Source organism: Marmota flaviventris, chromosome 11 (assembly GCF_047511675.1).
Source record: "Marmota flaviventris isolate mMarFla1 chromosome 11, mMarFla1.hap1, whole genome shotgun sequence".
NCBI lineage: Eukaryota > Metazoa > Chordata > Mammalia > Rodentia > Sciuridae > Marmota > Marmota flaviventris.
Genome location: NC_092508.1, coordinates 111,344,983 through 111,364,748, shown reverse-complemented (window position 1 = coordinate 111,364,748; position 19,766 = coordinate 111,344,983). Strand labels below are relative to the sequence as shown.

At 41.0% G+C, this 19,766-nt stretch overlaps 1 protein-coding gene across 7 annotated transcripts in view; it reads right to left on the bottom strand.

The window, feature by feature from the left end:
- The window catches only part of Mgat5 (alpha-1,6-mannosylglycoprotein 6-beta-N-acetylglucosaminyltransferase), a 325,975-nt gene that overhangs the window by 89,596 nt on the left and 216,613 nt on the right, over nt 1-19,766 (bottom strand). For all 7 annotated transcript variants that reach the window (XM_071619287.1, XM_027954040.2, XM_071619288.1 and 4 more), the window contains one exon: nt 14,714-14,847. In XM_071619287.1, the coding sequence (XP_071475388.1) occupies nt 14,714-14,847 (134 nt within the window). The remainder of the gene's footprint in view (nt 1-14,713; nt 14,848-19,766) is intronic.

The following is a 19,766-nucleotide window of genomic DNA, read 5'->3' as shown; positions in this document are numbered from 1 at the left end:
TGGGGAATGATCCCATAGTCAATGTTTGCACCTCATGCCTATAATATTACAAGGAATTTCCCCAGGAGGCAATAATCAGAAAATAATCCTGCCATGATTAAACAGAGACCCTCCTCCTCTCTTCTACCTTTGTCCTATTCAGAGACATCTCTGTTTTTTTTCCAGAGATGGCCCAGCAGAGACCATACACAGCTGATATTAAGTGAAGCAATGTGCTGTTTGATCTGACCTGAAGAGAATGGTTATAAATATTACAAAACCAAATTCCTCCTGGTAATTGAGATAGATCAGAGATTCAGTAAAATCCACACACTGCAGCTCCCACCATGTCCATTCACAGGTAGGCAGTTCACAAGCAGGAGAGGTGGGTCCCTTGGTCTGGCTCTGGTTTTCTCAGGGTGAAGACTCTTTCCCAGATAGGAAGGTGGCTCAGAGCCCTTGAAGAAACGCAGAGGTGGCTGCAGTGCAGACTTAGGGGTCAGCTGCCCCAGACCTATTCTCAGTGGTCCTGCATGGGGAGGAACAAGGGGGAAGAGGGACACCGGCAGAAAGCCTAGAGCTGCAGAGATGTGCGAGCTACATAAATACGCATTGTCACCATCCGGTCTCCCAGGCCTTTGCCTAATGGGGGTGACAGAACGAGGAGATAATAGGGTTGTGACTGGGGAGTTGTGCTCGGTCTGGCCAATCTGTTATTTCATTTCTGTGTTTTTGAACAAGTGCCCAGAGGCAAGGGCAACGACTGCAGTTGGCTGAAAAAGTAAATTATGGAATAAATTCTACTGCCAACAAGAGGCAAAGGCTTCTTTTTTATCCCCCTTTTTCTTTTTGTGGAGCTGGGAAGGAAGAGGATTTGAAAAAGCATGGGGGAAGGAGAGAGAGAACGTCTGTATTCACCCTAAACATCATTAAGGCAGCTTGTCAAGTTTCTTCCTAGAGCTTTTGTTATTCTAGAAGTTTTGAATTAGAATCTGACACTCTCAACTTTGGAATTGTGCTCTTTATTTCCAGAAAAAAATATATGCTAAGTAAATGCTATTCTTGAGATACTTCAGTTATTCGGTCCCTATGTAGTTAACTTCGGAAAGAAAGAATCAAGTGTGCAAAATACTTAGTGGGTCTTATTTCATGTTATACTATAGAAGGTATAGTCAAAAATGAAATGAACATTAAACCGCAAGAAAAAATGCATATATAATATACAAAAAATATATATACAATATATATGTGTGTGCGTATGTGTGTGTGTGTGTGTGTAATTTTGTGTCAAAGCTTCCCCTAGATTATAGCATAAGTGGTGACAGGGAAGGAAAGTACCAAGTAATGTATTCCAAAGATGTGTAACGAATGGCAGGCTTTTGCTTTCTTGTGACTGACATCATTTGGTACTAAACTGATGTGGACCCTACAGGAAGAACAAATGACACACATGAGCTGTCTACAACTTCATCCAAATATTTTCTTTCTCAACCCTCACCTCCCACTGTGAGACATCAACATGAGGAGCAGCAATCTGCATACATGTGTGGTTCAGGATCACAGAGGTTTATAAGGGCACTACACATGTAATCAGCCAGGCCCTCTGTCTCCTTCCAGGTAATACTGAACTTGTCACCGGATGCTAAGCCTTATCAGCATAAGGGTTTGCTTAGCTTGGACTCTCCACAGGCCAGGTGTGGCTTGCTTTTGTTTGTAGGGAGCTGACCAGCTGGGACCTGGCTTGGTATCACCTGAAGAGTGCACCCCAGCCTCAATACTAGTCATTCTTCACATTGCTTACAATTCATTAAAAGCCACAAATCCAGGCTGATGCTACCTAGAATGACCTTTCCCTGGAGATCCAACCTCAGCCCAAGCTTTCTCTTTTGCTCTTCTTTAAGATGAACACAGACTTTAGTTGTGTTGGGAAGGTTTCAGAGAGTATATATTTACATTTCAAGATAAATCAAAGAAATCCCATCATAAATGAGATGCAGGAAATCCTGTACTTTCTGTAATCAGTCCATCCCAGAAGATAAACAAAAGGGATTGAAAATATAGCTGATATTTGAGTTCTCACTATATCTGAGTTCTGTGCTAAGAATGTTATAGTGAGTCTTTCATTTTATCAAAAAAATCCTATAACATGTTTACTCAGGTGAGAAAACAGAGAGATACTTAAAACTACCCAAGGCTACGTGCTAGCAGGGGTGATGGTGCTGGGATTCAGAACCAGAATGGCTGGTTCCAACATCCTGACACCACTTTAATATAAAGCCTTGTAGTCAAAATATTTTATTTTTTGGACACTGTGAACTGTAGTAGTAAACCATGCTCTAATGGAAAATAATTTCATAAGGTAGAACAAAATACGCATAAGACAGAAAAAATGCATATGAACATATCTATATATATGTATATAGTTATGTCTATATGTAAAATTATTATGTGTATGTATGTGTATATACATATATGTTTACACATGTTGTAATACAAAGCATTACAATTTTGTGAGCAATCTCTGCCATATGTATGCAGGACTATGGTCCACCTTTTACAAACTAGAACCAATTTGCTAAACATTTGTGGGGACCTTAAAATGATTTAAGACAAAATTCTTATTAAATTTCAGGAGGGCAAATAAGATAGGCAATAATAAATTGTGTATTTCAAAAATGACTAGCAGAGGGGATTTGAGTGTTTCCAACACAAAGACTTGGTAAATATACGAGATGATGGACATACCAATTACTCTGATCTGATCATTATACACACACACACACACACACACACATATATACACTATCAGTCTATGTGTATATATATCTATATGTGTGTGTATATATATATATTTATAGACATATATATGTGTGTGTATATATACACACATATCTATGTCTCACTGTACCCCCATAATATACTCAATTATGTGTCCTTTGATATATTTAAGAATATATATATATACACACACATGTAAATGTGTGTGTAAACAAATTCTATTAGATGAGCTTGACAACCTCACTCAGCGAGAATCATTTTAGAGTACTCATTCTACAAACCAGGTTATGTGCTAGGAATTGGATGATTACAGGGTTTCTGCCTTCAGGAGCTTCCCAATTACTTAATAAATGAAGTACACACTATATTAAGCAGTAATGCTGTCTTCTTTTAAAATAGAATTCCAAATTTTTATCAATTCAAATTGACCTTTCAATTGCACAAATCTGCAAGTTCTGTTTTTGTCTATCACTGAGTCCCAAACACCTCTAAGAATGCTGCCTTACACCCACACCACCCTCCCGCTAAGGGCAGAAACCCCACAGTCAGCCTGGGCTCCTTCCTCCGCCCTCACAGCCATTCACCAAATCCCAGGAATGTCAGCTTCTCAAAATCCTTCAACTCTCTCTCCTCTTTCCATCATTTTTAGTTCAGGCCTCATTGATTTTTGCCAAGACTTTGCAATAAACAAGCTTTTCTTTCCCCTAAATACAAATGATTTTATTGGCTTTCCTGATTATAACTGAAATATATCTTGCGTGTGAAAACTTTTTTTCAGATAACAAAAAGATATGAGAGGGGAAAAAAAGTTACTCATCGTCTCACCACCTAGAAATTACCACTATTAGAGGGCTTTTTTTCCCCCTAGGCTTATGGATCTTTCTCATCCTCAAAATTAAATTGAATCCTATTACATCTACTCTTGTAAACTTTTTAAACTTATATGATGTGCCACAGATACCTCTCTAAGTAACGATCACAGCTCATCACTGCTGTTGAAGTAGCACAATACGGTGATGCTCGATGTGCCTGAACTGATCCAGTCACGCGAAGATGCCCTATGGCTCTAGCCTGCCAATCCCTGTGGGACTGACCATCCTTTCCCGAATGTGTGGGATTCTACTGCTGCAGGTGGCATGGTGTCAGTCCGGACCTTTTGACTGCTGCCATTCTGCATGATTAGCCAGAGCTACTTTTGAAGTCAATGTCTTTCCACTACAGTCACAAAGCTGCAAGGGTAGAGGTCTAGAGCCACAGGTGGTCCCCCTGTGTGTCCATGTGAGAACAGCTTGCCTGAGAAGGATACCAACCCAGAGATGGGCAACACTGTGATACAGAAAGAATAAAAATATGCTCTGATCCCTGAATTCCGTGCTGCCCCAATTCCCAGTGACAAGAACCAACACACCCTTGTGACCAAGCCAATCTGATAGACAGCCTATCTAATCCACCCTATCATAAGACATTTAGGGTGGCTCCAACTCTTGGCTACTTAAATCAATAGATATTGCATATGCCTGCATCATACACTCTGCAGTACATTTCCAAGCAGTCTCTGTACCTATGACTGTGCTCCTTCCTCACAGATCTCTAGACCCAATCCACCCTCTGTGTTGCTTGACAAGACTTGTTGAAACACTGTTCTGAAATTTGTGATGATAGTGGTTTCCTGCTGAAAATCTTCACCTCCCTCAGGATGACACAGGGCCCAGTGTAGCTGTCATTCCAACTTGTTTCTGGCCATACTCCCAGTGAAAACTCTGCTCCATGCTGACCCACTTGGGCTGTGTTTTTCTGACTTATCTCACACTGGCATGTGTCTCACATGTCTATGGTTTCCTCCTCCCTGTTGTGAGCCACAGCCGAAGAGGACCCAGCAAACTTCCAGCTGATTGGCTCCTCTGCCATGATGCTCATTGGACTGTTTCCCCACCCTTTCAGACCACTGAGCTGCTCATTGGGGGACTCTTTTGGCTCCGCCCACGCAACCCAGCCAATTGGCCTCAAGAGCGGGAGGAGTGGGGGTTGAGAGGCTCCCAGGAAGCCAGTGGTGGCAGTTGGGCTCTGAGGGAATTCCTGAAGAGCTCTTGTGGTACAGCGTGTGTTCTAAAAATAAAGTTCGTTTCTGTTTGACAAGTGGCTCTGACAAGTGGCTCATGAATTGTGCCCAGCCAGACTGCGGCACCTCCCTATAGGTCTCAGCTCCCAATTGAGAGACTTCCTGACTCCCCAAGCCAGGCTAAGTGCCCCTCCTCAGCTTTCTGACACCATGAAGAGTTAGAGCCCTCATCATTCACTACTGTCCTCCCCTAATAAACTGTACACTCCCTGAGGACTGTGCTGTGCTTAACTTGACTTCCTAGAGCACACAGCATAGTAGGCATCCAGTAAATATTTTTTGGTTCAAGTCAATGATGAATGCTTGATTAACTGGTGTGACTTTGCCTCCAGTATTATGGTCTTTGCACACACGCTTCAAAACCAAGGCCCATTCTGGAGATTAATCATTAGTCACGGTAGCTTGTCACTCTAATCCAGAACCAAGTTCATGCTTATATTATAGTTACTCAATAAATATTTACTGAGTTGATAAATTAACCTGTCTATTTATCTAGGCCCCAAAACAGATGTTGTAAAGAAAATAAATCAGAGATATAGACTTAAAAACCCAGCATCATAGGATTCTGAACACTGTCCCTTCATTCAGATACAGCACATTTACCAAGTACTCTGAGTAGGTAACAATGTAGGAACTAAGGATTGTATTAGTGAACAAGGTGGCATGGGTGTCCCTTTGTTGAGCTGGAGAGAAGGACAAAAAGTAAACAAACAAAACAACTCAGTGCGGCACATAAAATATAAACACACAGATGTTCTAACTAAAACTGAAATCTCTTTAAGATGTCATGCTGAGCATCTAAAGGTTCTTTTTTAATGAATGAAGAGAGGAATAAAATAAAGATTGATGTCACAGAATAATTAAAGCAAAGTGTTAACTGTAAGGCTTAGGTGGTGGGTTTCTAGTATAAATTTCTTCTACTTTTTCCCGGACATTTGAAAAACGTCATAAAAAATGCTGGGAAGAATACTGACTGCCATCATGTTCCTAACACTTTGGCCAATTCACAGAAAAAAAAAAAAAATCACATTCCAGAAAAAGCTTCCTTGCAAAATGAAGTTGCATGACACAAGAAATAATCTGATTTTTAAAGCCACATATAGATAGTGATATTATGCTTCAAATTTTATCCAAAGTGATTTTGTTCAAATGGTGATGATGCTAGTCTCTTTGAGAGAGACGATGCAGGTGAGGAAAACTATAATGTACAGCTGAGTTGAAAAGATGAGTGCCTGAACTGTTGACAGAAGACACACCCGAGTGAATTCTTCAAGTGTCAAAAAGCAATTTAGGAGGGAATGGACTCCTTAGAAGAACATCACTCCTGAAGGCTGAGAGGTAGACAGGAGGAACCGCGAGGCAGATTCTATTACTCGCTGATCTGCACAGAAGTAAAAGGCAAGAGTCCTCCCGATCCAAACGAAAGGCCAAAAAGGCAGTTTGAATCACACATAGCTCCTTTGCCTCTCATGCCTGAAAGTAAAATTGTGCATGGAAGCAACTGATCCTTAGCTATGGCCAACAGGTTTACCATTTGCAGGAAGGGGAAGCGGCTCATCCTGAAATTCCTGTTTTGTCAGGCAAAATTTGTAGACCTTAAGCCACCATTCTGATCTAATCATGTAAATAAAAATAGCTATGAGTCCCAAATCCTGAAAGTAATTCAGAGTTAAAATGCCATTATAATGACAATGACAATCGGTGTGGATTGAACAAATTCTAAAGTCCTAGCCACATACTTGCACTTTCTATACAAAGAAGAAAGTAAGATGAGGCCACCAGCCTCATGAAAACCTCTGTTATCTTCACAACACTTCTTATCCTTTCCTGCATTACTGCATGGACTAAAAATAGGACAGGGCTTATCCTTCAATTTAATTTGATAAATGAATGCATTTTGAACGCCTACCACATGCCAGGTGATATTGACTTTCGGCAATGAATAAACCAGACAAAATCTCAACCATCAGACATCAGGGGAGGAGAAAAAATAAAAGTGAAACAAATACCGGGAGGTAAATAAAATTATGGAGGGAAGTAAAATAGGGGAGCAGCGTAGGAAGTTGGAGGAGAAAGGATTCACATTTTAAAAGGAGGATAAAGGTAAGTCTCAGCAAAGTGATATCTAAGTTAAATACCTGAGGAAGGGATGGGGAAGTCTAAGGAAAGGATGTTCCAAAAGATGCAGCAGTCATGGTAAAATCCAGGGGTACAGTGGGTGTCTGGCCTACTTAAGAAACATTAAGGAGTCGAGAGACAAGGGAGAAGAAATGTAGTAAGAGGTGTGGTATGACCCAGATCCTTGAGACCATGAGGATAATCTGCCTTTTCCAAGGTGCCACAGGAGCCACAGCATTTTAAGCAGAGCCAGGGCTATGCTCTGACTCAAGTTTTAATTAACTTCATTGGAGGAAAACTGAGTCTATTGGTTCTTCATCCATTAATAAGGCCGTGGAGGCTGTGTTTAATATTCACTTAACATCAGTGATGTGACGGGGGCCACCTCAGGTGCTGAGCACTTGGCAGGATCGCACTGGTGGGACTTACAAAGTGGTACCTGGGCTGGAACATGGACCCCGTGAGAGCCATAGAGCAGGAGTGCCTGGCTCTGGGAAGGTTTTCAGAGGATGTGACACCGCCCTGAAGGATGAGCAGACCTGGGGTGTATGCGTGTAGGTGTTGGGAGAAAGTGGGGACAGGAATTCCAAGCAAAGCCTCAGCACAAGCAGCTGCTCAGATATTGAGAGAACCAGGTATCCCAGAAGGAACTCAGAAGCCAAGAGGAGGCAAGACAAGATGTAAGAGGCCAGAAGGAGCCGGGTGGTGTAGGAATCAGGACAGGAGTTCAGACTTTGCAAGTGTATAAATGAGTACACATGAAGCCTCCTTGGAGGTTTCCATGCTGCCCCAAGACACTCATTTGAGAAATAGAAGATGAGAGAGGAGTTTTTCCATCCCTGCCACGATGCCCCAGGGAAGGGGACTAGATGGCTCTGTGTTAATAGGGGTTTGGTGACTTCTAGCTCTAGTCCTATATCCATAGTTGTAGGTGAGCTATGCTTAGGGAGCCTACTCACTTCTCATCTATAAACTGGGAGCCATGGTCCTAGCACACCCTTGCTCACAGGGACACTGGGAGGGACCAGTAAGAACACAAGGCCTCCACAGCCTTATGCACTAAAACATCTGCCACTACACTATGTTGCTCACTCCGCGCTGAACAACCACATGCTTAATCTCACGAGGGACAATTTGGTCATTTCATAATTGTAGCTTTAGTCCTGTTTTGCTTGTCCAAGGAAACTGAAACAATAGACTAAGGCTACCTGCTGATTTCAAAGGCCCAGAGGAGTGGTTACTGGGCAATGAAGTGGAGAGCTAGGAAGAACCCTGCTGTCTGGAGCCACAGAGAATTCACTTCAAACCAGAAAGGGAGAAAAAAATGGTGCACAAATATTTCCAAAGAGATAGTCTTTTTCTAAGACTGTTAGAAAATCCTGATAGACTGGCCAATCCTGATAGACTGAGACATGTGAAGCGGCACAGGCTAGACTTCCAAGTTCAAAGAGACACTGAAGTCTGTGTCCATCACCTCACCTCAGCTACTTGATTCTCAGTGTGCTACAGGGCGGTGATTCTCGAAGTGTGGTCCCAGGACTAGCAGCATCAACATCACCCAGGACTTGTTAGAAATTCAAGCAACATATTTTAATAAGTTCTTCGGGTAATTTTAATGTATGCTCAAAATTCGGAGCCCCTAGCTCAGGGGAAAGAGGATGAATGAACTGTAAGACAGTGCTGGGCTCCCATCCCAGGTTGTGACTTACCATCTTGGGCAGGTTACATTTCAACCTTTGACACTTAGCTGAGTAACAGGAACAAGATGGGATTACCTATGTGAAGTGTGGGCACCAAGATGGCAGACAGCAGCAAGTGATGTGACCTTCTTATGGCTCCTCTCTCCCACCAATCCTGATCCCTGGCACTTACTCAATTAGCTCCTCACCTACAGATGTTGAATAAGAACAGTACAGACATTTCCTTCAACACCTGACCCTAGAATCCTTAAAGGAGTAAGCACACTAAAAATGAAAAAGTATCATTGGCTGAAGAGGTACGGCTTGGGTAAGTGGATGGCATTATTCTGTAATCTCCAGGGGGATGACCCCATGAAGCAGTCATTCCTCTGCCCTGCCTTCTTTTCCAGTAACTTTGTCCAAGGAGTGGGTTTATGTCAGCTGTCCCGTTTCTTCTCCTTCTCCACATACCTTTCCACTCTAGCCTACATCATCTCCCTGTGAACTAGGGTCCTCTCGCTGTCCTGTTGTCCGAGGGGACATCGTGAGTGAAGAGGTCATTCTCATCTTACAGCTGGAAAGCTGGAGGAGCTGGTCACTCCCACTGGGTAACACTCCCAGGACTGAGTGACAGGACAGGTAGGATGCACCTCACCTCTACCTCAAGTTCTCTCTGCTCCATTCAACTGGGTCTGTAACTTCTAAAGTGGAGGTATGACAGGCCATGTGTTTGTGTGTGTACCTCCTGACTGTTCTGAAAGTAGACTTCTAGAGAGCAGAGACTTAGGGATCCCTGCATGTCAAGAGGCATATTTTGAACTGGGCAAAGCCAACAGCCAAATAAAGATTCAAATGTAAATTAAATTCACTCTCTTAGGTAAAATAAAATTATCTGGCTTAGTCACCTCTTTACCCTTCAAAACAGTACCTTACAGGGATTGGGGAAGGGTTTGTGTGGTTAAAAAAAAAAAAAAACAAAGGAGCTGGGAGTGAAACGGGAAGGCTTTCAGTGATATATATGCTCCAGACTCCACATTGTGTTCTACATTCAGCTCCCTGTTACAGCTCCCTGTCTTTTCTGCCTCCAGTTTCTACATGCACCAAGAAATGCTGACCATTCCCCAGCATAGACTCAGCACAAAAATGTGAGAACCCAGGAGGCAAATTTTCCAGTGTATTCACATCATGAATTATGTTCAAAGTGCTGCAGTTACTCCACAAATAAATAAAATGACCTTATTCAGTTTTGCTGAGGGAATGAGGAAGCGTTCCATGGCAGTGATATAAACACTGAAGCTGTGAGTAGCCTCGATTTCAAAGGGCACTGATATACAAATAAGGTCTGAGCTGAAGTCTGCCTGAAACCAGGGCGGTGCACTCCTAATGGCTGCTTTTGCTACTTTCAGCCAGTCTCCAGGGAAAGACAAGATTTTCACCCTGGACAATGTTTTCACATAAGCCAGATGAGGTTGTGAAAGTGGGTGTCATGCAGATAATTAGAACTATCCAAATAAAGAGTAATGCACAGTGTAAGTCAATTTGGGGGTTTTATTTTTCTCTTTCAAGTGGTATGGGCAAATGTGTTCTCTTTTATTTTTCTGTGTGGTACGGGCAGATTTTTTTTTTCCATTGTTTGAGGTATCACATACCTTTTTGAGACTGTTAAAAAAAAAAGATATTGCCTTCCAGAGTTTAAAACAAGTAATGTTCTCAGTAGATTAAAGACAGGGATAGAAATAATGCCTAGCTATAGAGCCAACCCATGTACTTGGCAAGCATAGAAAAAGCCACATTAATTCTCTACCAGAGATAACACAACATCCCTGAATAAATACAAATTAAGAGACAGCCACTTGGTGGACTTTAAAACAGTGCAAGAAATGGCTTTCAAATCTGAGTAGAATCTTAAAGAACATGATACATTAAGTGGAAAAACAGACACAAAATTTTAGTATGTATATCACAACTAAAATAAAATATAAAATGTAAAAACCATAAGATAAAAAATAAACACATGGAGAAGATAGCAACGGTTACACTATGTTGGGGGAGCTGTTTTCAGCAGGGGAGAGTTTTCCCAGTTTTTATAATATGGTTGCTCTTCTTTTCATATTCGATTGGAAAAATGGAAAAAAAAATAAAAGAAATTGTCTTCAACCAAGAAAATTTTGCTAAATGTATGATTTCAAGGAGGCAGGGGTGGAAAGGAATCTGGGGTGGCACCTTCAGAGGTGCCAGGACCCTGTGAGGTGTGTGATGGGGCAGAGAAGGGAAGGCAGGATTGAGGCCAGAGAGCCTAGGGTGGTCAGCACTTGGCTATAAGGTCTGAACGCGGATAAAGGGAAGGCACTGTGGCTGGGAGGAGGAATAGCTGGGCCCAGGTTAAGGCTTTCAAGAGCTGGCTCTGGAGCCATAATAAAACCTTAGAGCCTGGTGTGGAAGCCACACTCGCATACAGACAAGAGATGAAAGCAGGAACCAGGGTCTAGAAAGAGGAACAACAGGATGTACCAGCTCCTAGAAAAGGGGCACTAGTCAAAAGGCCTCAGTGTTGCCAGACCACCAGGTTTCTCTAGAAGCTGCTCAGGAAGGGATCAGGCCTAGTCAGCTAACATATCCTAAAATGTCCAACTGTGAGCAGAATACACAGGGAGGGTCATTCCAGAGACCTTCTGAGATGTTGGTAAAACAATACAGAAAAACAAGGCTTTTTTGACAACAGAAACCCATCGGCTTAGCGAGAAATTATAGGAGAAACAGAAGAGTCCAAGTAAGAAACACAGCAACAATATTTTTTAAGAGGCAACGGCATTTCAGTCTAGCGTGTTTCACTTCACTGCTTCTAAAGATGCAGCACGAAGGTGTGTTTTTCTCTTTTTCTTGTGCTGGGCTCCCTGCACTGCACACCTGCCAGAATACAGCTAAACTCCTAAGACAAATGAACTTGAAGACATGATTCTCCAAGTATAACACTCTTTCTGCAGTCTCTAATTTTTTTCATCATGCATCCCAACAGTAGAAAAAAATAAACATACAAGAGTCTCAATACACTGCAATATATGTGCATATTTATACATCAATTATATGAGTACTATCAGCCATACATAGAAGCCATGGCAAATGCTTTAAAAAACTAACAAGGCATGAATACTAACTTCTGACGTCTTTTTCTTATATTTAGATGAACAGTCTTTCCTTTCAAACCACTAGAATAGCCACTAGTTTACCCAGCCAGTTGGACTGGACCCAACTCCTTTGTCATACGGGAAGCAAGGAATCTCTGGCAAGGCTGCATCCAAGTTCACTGTGGGGAGGTCCTGGATTGTGGGGTGCAGGAGATACTGTTTTCTACTGCAAATTCTCTAGCCCAGGCACAGCTCGACATGATGAATACCTGGAACTGCTTCATTTCCCTACTCATTTGCATACTTCCTCTATTCAAGGCAGCCTCGTCCTCGAGAAAGTTTTCCATCAACCGCAGCCACTGATGATGACTCGCTGCACCGTCTCATTAAGGGTTTCAAAACGCTGATTTTCTAATTCTCTATTTCTTTTACATTTATTAGCTCTGATTTTCCCATGATTAACAACTTTTTCTCATCAACCATTTGATTACCTTCAAATATAATTTGTGCTAGAAAGGCGGGAGGATCAAAGCTGGGTTCCCCACCCTCTCTTTCAGAGTAATGAGTTGGTATCCTAACAACTTGCATAGGTGACCAGCTACATTTTGTGGGATTTTCTTCCTCGGCACATCATTCTGGACTTGATTATTTTTTAAGTGTTTGATTTCAATCCAGTGCAGTCAGTTTTCTTTTGATGCTCAGACTACCCCATCTGGGGATCCTGTGTCCTCCTAACCCCACCCCAGTGGTCCTTCTTCACTTCCTTCCCTTTTGGCATAAGACATCCCATCTCAAATATCTCTGGCCTCAGACCTAAAACCAACTATTTATCCTTGGAAGCAGCAAAAGGTATTTAGGAAATCCCAATCAGAGCACTCAAATATTCACTGCCACTCACTCAGCTACCTTTCCTCCTAGTTCTTTCCAAAGTATATAATTAAAAAACATTTTCTTTTTAAAGCAAAAAAAAAAAAGATATTAATATTGATATTTCTTATTCAAACTAACGAGTGTTTTTTACTTCAATTCTTTAAGTACTCCCCTTTCTTATATACTGAAAATCTTGTTCTCTATACTATAACAGTTTCAAATAGTAGTACAAATATTTCTTACTATGAATGCATGATCAAAACACTGCTTTTGGTGTTATGAGTGATTGCTGATGTTTGGGCATGCAGGTTTTTTTTCTTTTTTTAAAGGCAATGAAATGTGTCAAGCTTCCTCCTCGTTTCTGAATTCTGAGTCAGAGTTAGGAAATTAATACCTCTCCCAGGCTGATAGAATTTACTCCATGTTTCTGACCATAGTTACATTTTAAACAGTGAACTTCTTTCAACTCAATCAACTAATAATTGTAAACCCTCCATCCATGAAAACAAAAATAGGTTTGCCAGACTCTGTATTCCACCATTCTACCCTTTCCTTCTACACCTCTCCTTCTACAGCTTAGAGACAGGGAAACGCCATCTGTTGGAGGGCATGTGCCTACTACATCATTCAGGCAGTTTGGGCCATTTTGGACACAGGAAACACCTTATGTCACTTACACTCAGTTCACTTTTTAGGTTCCTGTGTGACTTGCCCTAATCTCTAAAAATTTCATGCAAAGTCAAACTGTAGGCTAACTCTAATGCCTCACCAGGCTGACAGTCATCTGTCACCTAATGTGCCCTGAACTGGCCCAAGGGCAGGTTCCGAACAGGACAATATAGCTCCAGGAAAAATAATAATGCTGTCACACATACAACATGTTCTCGTCAATTTCTCTGAGCTAAAAAAGAACATTTAAACACAAACCGATTATTAGCTGTTTCCTTTCTTAATTCTCCCTCCTCGGGCCCAACACCTAAGGGTTAGTCCAAGGTGTTCACGGTTACATTCAGTGAGCCTAAGGAAAGCGCCTTCTTTGGGTGGTTACCTACAAAGAGAAGTTCGGGCAGCCACGTGGGGAAAAGGCTGGCCACGGGTTTCCTAGTTCTTGACTTGACAAACCAAACAGATTGACAGATCAGAAACAGGAATCTCTGGATTAAAATTATACTGACATTTTTGGGAAATGGGCATTCTTTATTCTGTGCATCCAAATTAACTGCTTAACTCATGTGGCCTTCCATTTCTAGAAGAGAGCTTCACCTTGTCACTATGGTGTGCTGACTTAAATAAGAAATTTATTTTGGGCACAAATGCTATTAGACTTGATTCTTGGCTTTACAGTCCTCAGCTAACGAAGACCTGAGGCTAGAGGCAGGTAAGAAATGGAGACTATGGGGAAAGTAGACCAGAGAAACAGAAAACTCCCAAGAGTCTTGCAGTGGGGCCAGTTTCTCCTGCACTCTGCTCTCACTGCATCACTACACAAAATATTCACTGTTGTTGACAATGACAACACCAAGTCACCAAGAGAAGTCATTTCATTCTGTGTTGGCAATTTAAAAAGGCAATAAAGCAGGAAACAGTTTAAAATAGTTCCAATTAGAAAAGGCTAGATTATTTCCTCTTTAATAAGTTTGATGCTTAAATAGCTAAGATGGAATTACCTGTAAAATGGATTGACCTCATTTCTCATGAATGATGAAACAGACCCTCACCAGCAACGGCATGGCACCAGGCATGCTTAATGCCTGCCAAGCTGGAGGCCACCAAAGTCCTTCCCCACATGGTTTCTCAAGATCATTTGTATTGAACATCCCCCCCCCCCACCCGCCGGAACATTTTTGAGGCTTTTCACAAAATTCTCACATAAGTTTTCAATTATAATTATAGAAAAAAAAATCAATGATTCCCAATGCAAAAGCCTCACATTTCCACAGCAAAGGGTCCAGCGTAAAAATTAGCAAATAGATGCTTATTTACTTAATTTTCCCCTCTACCTTTGGTGGCATTCTGGAAAGCAGAGGAAAAACACAGATACTCACGGAACATGGTATAAAACTGTTGAGGGTTCAGATTCCATTTTCCCCAGGGAGTCTTATGGCCTTTAGACTGGGCATAATTCGCATGATTAAACTCTGGTTCAGTTCCAAAGGAATCAAGGACTCGGAGCATACACCTGAAAGAAAAAGAGGTATCTTTAAGCCAACCACCTTGACCCCAAACTATAAGCCTTTCACCTTGAACTCAAACTTCAAAAGGGAAAAGCTCTAATCCTTTCTTCAAAGACCACCCAAAATGGACAAATACTGTATATTAAAAATGCTATTATACAAGAATTGAGAGGCTATTTTTTTTGGGGGGGAGGGGGTCCTGAGAATCAAACCCAGGGTCTTGTGTAGTCTAGGCAAATATTCTACCTAGAGCTCTATTTCCAGCCTGAGAAGTTTTAAAACAGCTAGCATATAAACATCTCCATGCAGGACTTGAGAGCCTAAGTCATCACACAGCAGATAGCATTTGCTGCAGACTGGATGACTAATCACAGAGGTGGCTCCAATAGCAGTTAAATGAAAAGTTCCATGAAAGCTGGATCCGGGGACCACGATATTCTCTGCTGGGTGCACCCAGCCAGAGTTAAGGATATAGTAGGTGCCTAATCAGCAGATATTGAAGAAACAAAGAACTACCATCTCTGCAGGTCTTATTCAGCTTAAAGCATAGGGTATGCATCACCTCTTTCAGCCCTTGTTCAACACTTACGTTACCTAGGCTATTTGATTTTGGGTAAAGCTTATGTTGTAGTTTGAGGTACTCCCTGAAAGTTCCTGTTTCAGAAACTTAATTTTCAAATTCACATGCTTATGGTATTTAGAGGTAGAGCCTTTGGAGGCAGTTAGGGTAGAGGGGATCATGGAGGAAGACATGCTGGCATTAGTGACTTTATGAGAAAAGCAATAGAGACCAGAGCTTGCAGGCTCCTTCTCCTATCACATGGTGCCCTCCACATGGGACACAGCGAGATGTGACCTATCCATCTTGGAGCTTCCAGCCTCCAGAATGGTGACGAACAAATTTCTTTTCATTATACATTACTCACACTTAACACAAAACAGACTGGTTAGTTGACGTAAATGTTGAACAACCGCTGAAAGAGATAAAGAGACCAGATGTCTCCTGGACACTTAAAAAATGGACTATGCTTAGAATCTCATTTCATAGGGAGTGCTGGGTTTTATGTATTTATTAACAATAGAACTTTACTGCTTTCTCCTGCAGCCTGAAGAAATACAACTGAAGGTGTTTCATTTGGCTATATTTCCAAGGCCTAAAACAGGGCCAAATCTAGCCTACCACTATTTGGGGGGCCAGGAACTAGGAATGGCCTTTACATTCTTATATGATTTTTTTAAAAAAAAGAGAATAACTTTGTGACACATGAAAATCATACTTCCATATTACAAAAATAAAGTTTTATCTGAACACAGTCACATCCCATGGTTCCTGTGTTATGTGTGACGGTCTTCACTCTGTATAACAGCGGAGCTGAGAAGGTGAAACAGAGAATATACACATGGGTCACAAAACCCATTGCATTTATTGGCTGGCCCTTTACAGAAGTTTTCTGACCACAGCATTGAAGGGCACAAAGAATGACCAATTGAAGAAGGCAATTAAGGAATCGATACTGAAAAAAATTGACTGATTTTGGTTACACTGATGTTATCACTGATTCTCAAAACATTCCTGTAAACTAAGCTCAGGAATGGCCGATAAAAACTGTTTTTTGTTATTACATAGCAACACCACCTCTGAATGGACCAATGAGCATAAAAGTAAACAAAGATTAAAGCCCACATTTTTAAAAAATGTTTTTTAGTTGTAGATGGACACAATATCTTTATTTATTTATTTTTATATGGTGCTAAGGTTCAAACCCAGTGCCTCACACATGCGAAGCAAGTGCTCTACCACTGAGCTACAGCCCTAGCCCTAAAGCCCACATTTTGAAATGAGATGACAGCAATGACTTTTAAGAATTGCATTTAGTTTCTTTCTTCTGTTTCCTCTATTAGGAAGCCATTATTTCAAGTTTTAATTTTTACTTCAATATAAAATTCTGAAAAAAAATCAACCCAAACACCAGATTGAATTTTCCAGAAAACATGTTCATAAATTGCAATTTTTATGTGATTTCCTTCGATTATTTGCCTAGACAAGGAAAATAAGAAGAGAAAAGCTGTAACCACACAGTCAAATACAAGTGGACCACAGAAAAAAATTTCCTTTTTAAATGTTTTGTGTGTGTGTGTGTGTGCGCGCGCGCGCGCGACACTATAGGGATTTAGGGATTAAACCCATGGGTATTTTACTACCGAACATTCCTAGTCCTTTTAAAAGAAATTTTTTTTTTTTTTTTTTTGGACAAGAGTCTCCCTAAATTGTTGAGGCTAGCCTCCAACTTGCAATCCTCTTGGCCCAGTCTCCCAAATTGCTGGGGATTTCAGGCAAACTAGTTATTCAAGAAAGGCAGATGAGCATTTCACTCTTCCATTACCCCTCAAGCCACCAAACCTGGCTCTTGTTTGAGATTCTTGTGTGGCTTTCATGGAAGATGCTTTATCAGAGTGGCAATATTCACAACATCTTCAGCCTGGCAGACAGTAGGTAGACAGAAATAGAAGCCCACAGTCCAGGAAAAAGAAGAGACCCAAGGAGTTCCTTGATTCTTGTTTTCCCAGATTTGTCAATAGATAGAACATTCTTTTTCTTAAGACATCTCCATTTCTTATGTATGTATATTTTTTTCCTTTTAAAATAAGATGCAGGAGGAACTGGTTGAATCAGTGTACTTTCTCCTGAAAAATATGGCAGTGTTCAGAACATGGCAGGGGTGATGGTGGTAGCTCTGGAAAGGTCATTCTCAGAGGAACGGCAGTAGCAGGACGCACGAGGATAAGAAGCTTTACCTTAAAGGTTCAACTTCTTCCACTTGCTTCCAATCACCATCTACACTCCTCTCCAGCATGGGCTGGTAACGTATTTTTAATTTGGCATTTCATTACTGTCATTTGTATATTTGGACAATTAAAACAAATAGTGATGAGCAGAGTTGCCTAGTGGGGGCTAACTCCTGAAAGCCTGGACTTGGTACAGAGCCGAGATGTAAGGGATGGGATGCTGAGTTCACGGCAACCGAAGGCAGCGATGATCTGACGTCTCCTGGAAACTTACAATTCTGCCTCCTTTCACTGGAGACTTCGGCTTAGGTACTGTGCATTTTCTACCTTACAAGTTTGTTTTCTAAACCAGCAGATTAACCTTTGCCTGTGATATGGGGGATTTAACATCCTAGTTTCCCTTCTTCAATCACTCTCTACCTCTGTTTTGGAATTGTGTTGTTAATATTTATGCCATCTCTCTAATGCCTTTTTTTGTGTGTGGAGCATCAGGAACAGACTAATGACTTGAAAAGATATTTGCCTGGATGCCTGAAGCAGCTAGGCTTCCTCTAACAGGGGCCTCTGCAGCAATGCCAAATGAATCCTGGAACACCCTTTACTCTCAGCACCACTACTTCAAGATGGATGCTCATGACCTGTGTGCATGGACGCACCCTGTAGTTTGGAGTTTGATGTAAAACATGGCATATTTTAGAATATTTGCACCATACTTTCTTGTACGTCCTTGATTCTTAGACAAAGCCTCATGAGGCAAAAGGGGTGTGAGTTTTGAAATATCTAACAGAATATAAGTCACATACAGGCATTTAAACCATAATGTCCCATTGTTTCACTTATGGAACACCTGAAAAACTTAAGTTAAGCAACAAATATACCACTTATGGAAATAATGAATTAAATATTTATGTTTTAGAGCTCTAGTCTTCAGAAAATAGAGTAATAGATATTAGTGATAATATTCATTATTATTAATGATATCATTAACATTCATAAATTATATAATAAGCTATAGACTATGATTTCAAGCCTATTTGGATGTACCCATGTCAATTTCATTGAGATACAGTACTAATGACTTGGGACTTAATGGGTTAATAAATGTTTGATTGAATGTCTTAGGTGCTCGTGTTAATTGGACAGAATTTACAAGTATTCTTCCAGGATCAGCAGGCTTAAAGGGCTTATTCCCATTTGGAAGATCAGATGATAACATTACATGTAATGCAGTTCATACCTTCTTCCATCAACCAAAATGCCTACTGACAGCCCTGACAACTTCTAATTTGAAAAGGGGAAAGAAATGGGCAAGAAACTTCCTAGAAGACCTGCTTGGCATTTTGATGTTTTCCTTGCTCTATCGCGCCAGGAAGCCTGCAGGGTTAAAGCAATAACAGACCCCCCCACCGCTGGTTGCTATTGCTCAGGCAAACTAATTATTAAAGAAAGGCAGATGAGCATTTCACTCTTCCATTACCCCTCTGATGGTGCCTGTTCATCCAACAAGAACCCCATACCAAGCAATGGCCACCATTTTAATAACAGCATCACCCTTCTTAATTGACCTAAACACCACCACTGAGAATACTTTTCCATGCAAATAGCCCTTCTTAATGGCAAAGGAGGAGAATCCAGGGAGGTCCCAATTGCCGACTTTTTGTTATCCATTTTTTCAGATGTCTGCCATTCACAAAATGCTAGAAAACAACAGCCCTGCCTGTCTTTCCTCAAGGCTGTAGCTTAAAAAAAAAAAAAAAAAAAAAAAAAATGTGCTTACTTTGTGGCTTATTAACTGAGAAGAAAGATGGTTATTTCCACATAACTGAGAACAAATGTGATAGCCTATGATTCATGATGACTTCATGACAGAATAAAACATGATGCAAAAGGCAAAATGCTATCCTGGTCCAAACCAAGATTTTAATTGTGTTTTTTACTTATGAAACTATATCCATAGGAAAGGAAAAGAACAGTCTGTATTCCCTCAATTCCTTTCCTGTAAATATTTCACTGCCCAATGAGAAAATCATGGCTGCTGAAAAAAATATAAATTGCAAGAATATTTTATGTATGGGTATTTCTCCCCTCCATGGTTTTTGAGATATTTCTTAGCATTTTCAGTTGAGTTTATGTCTGA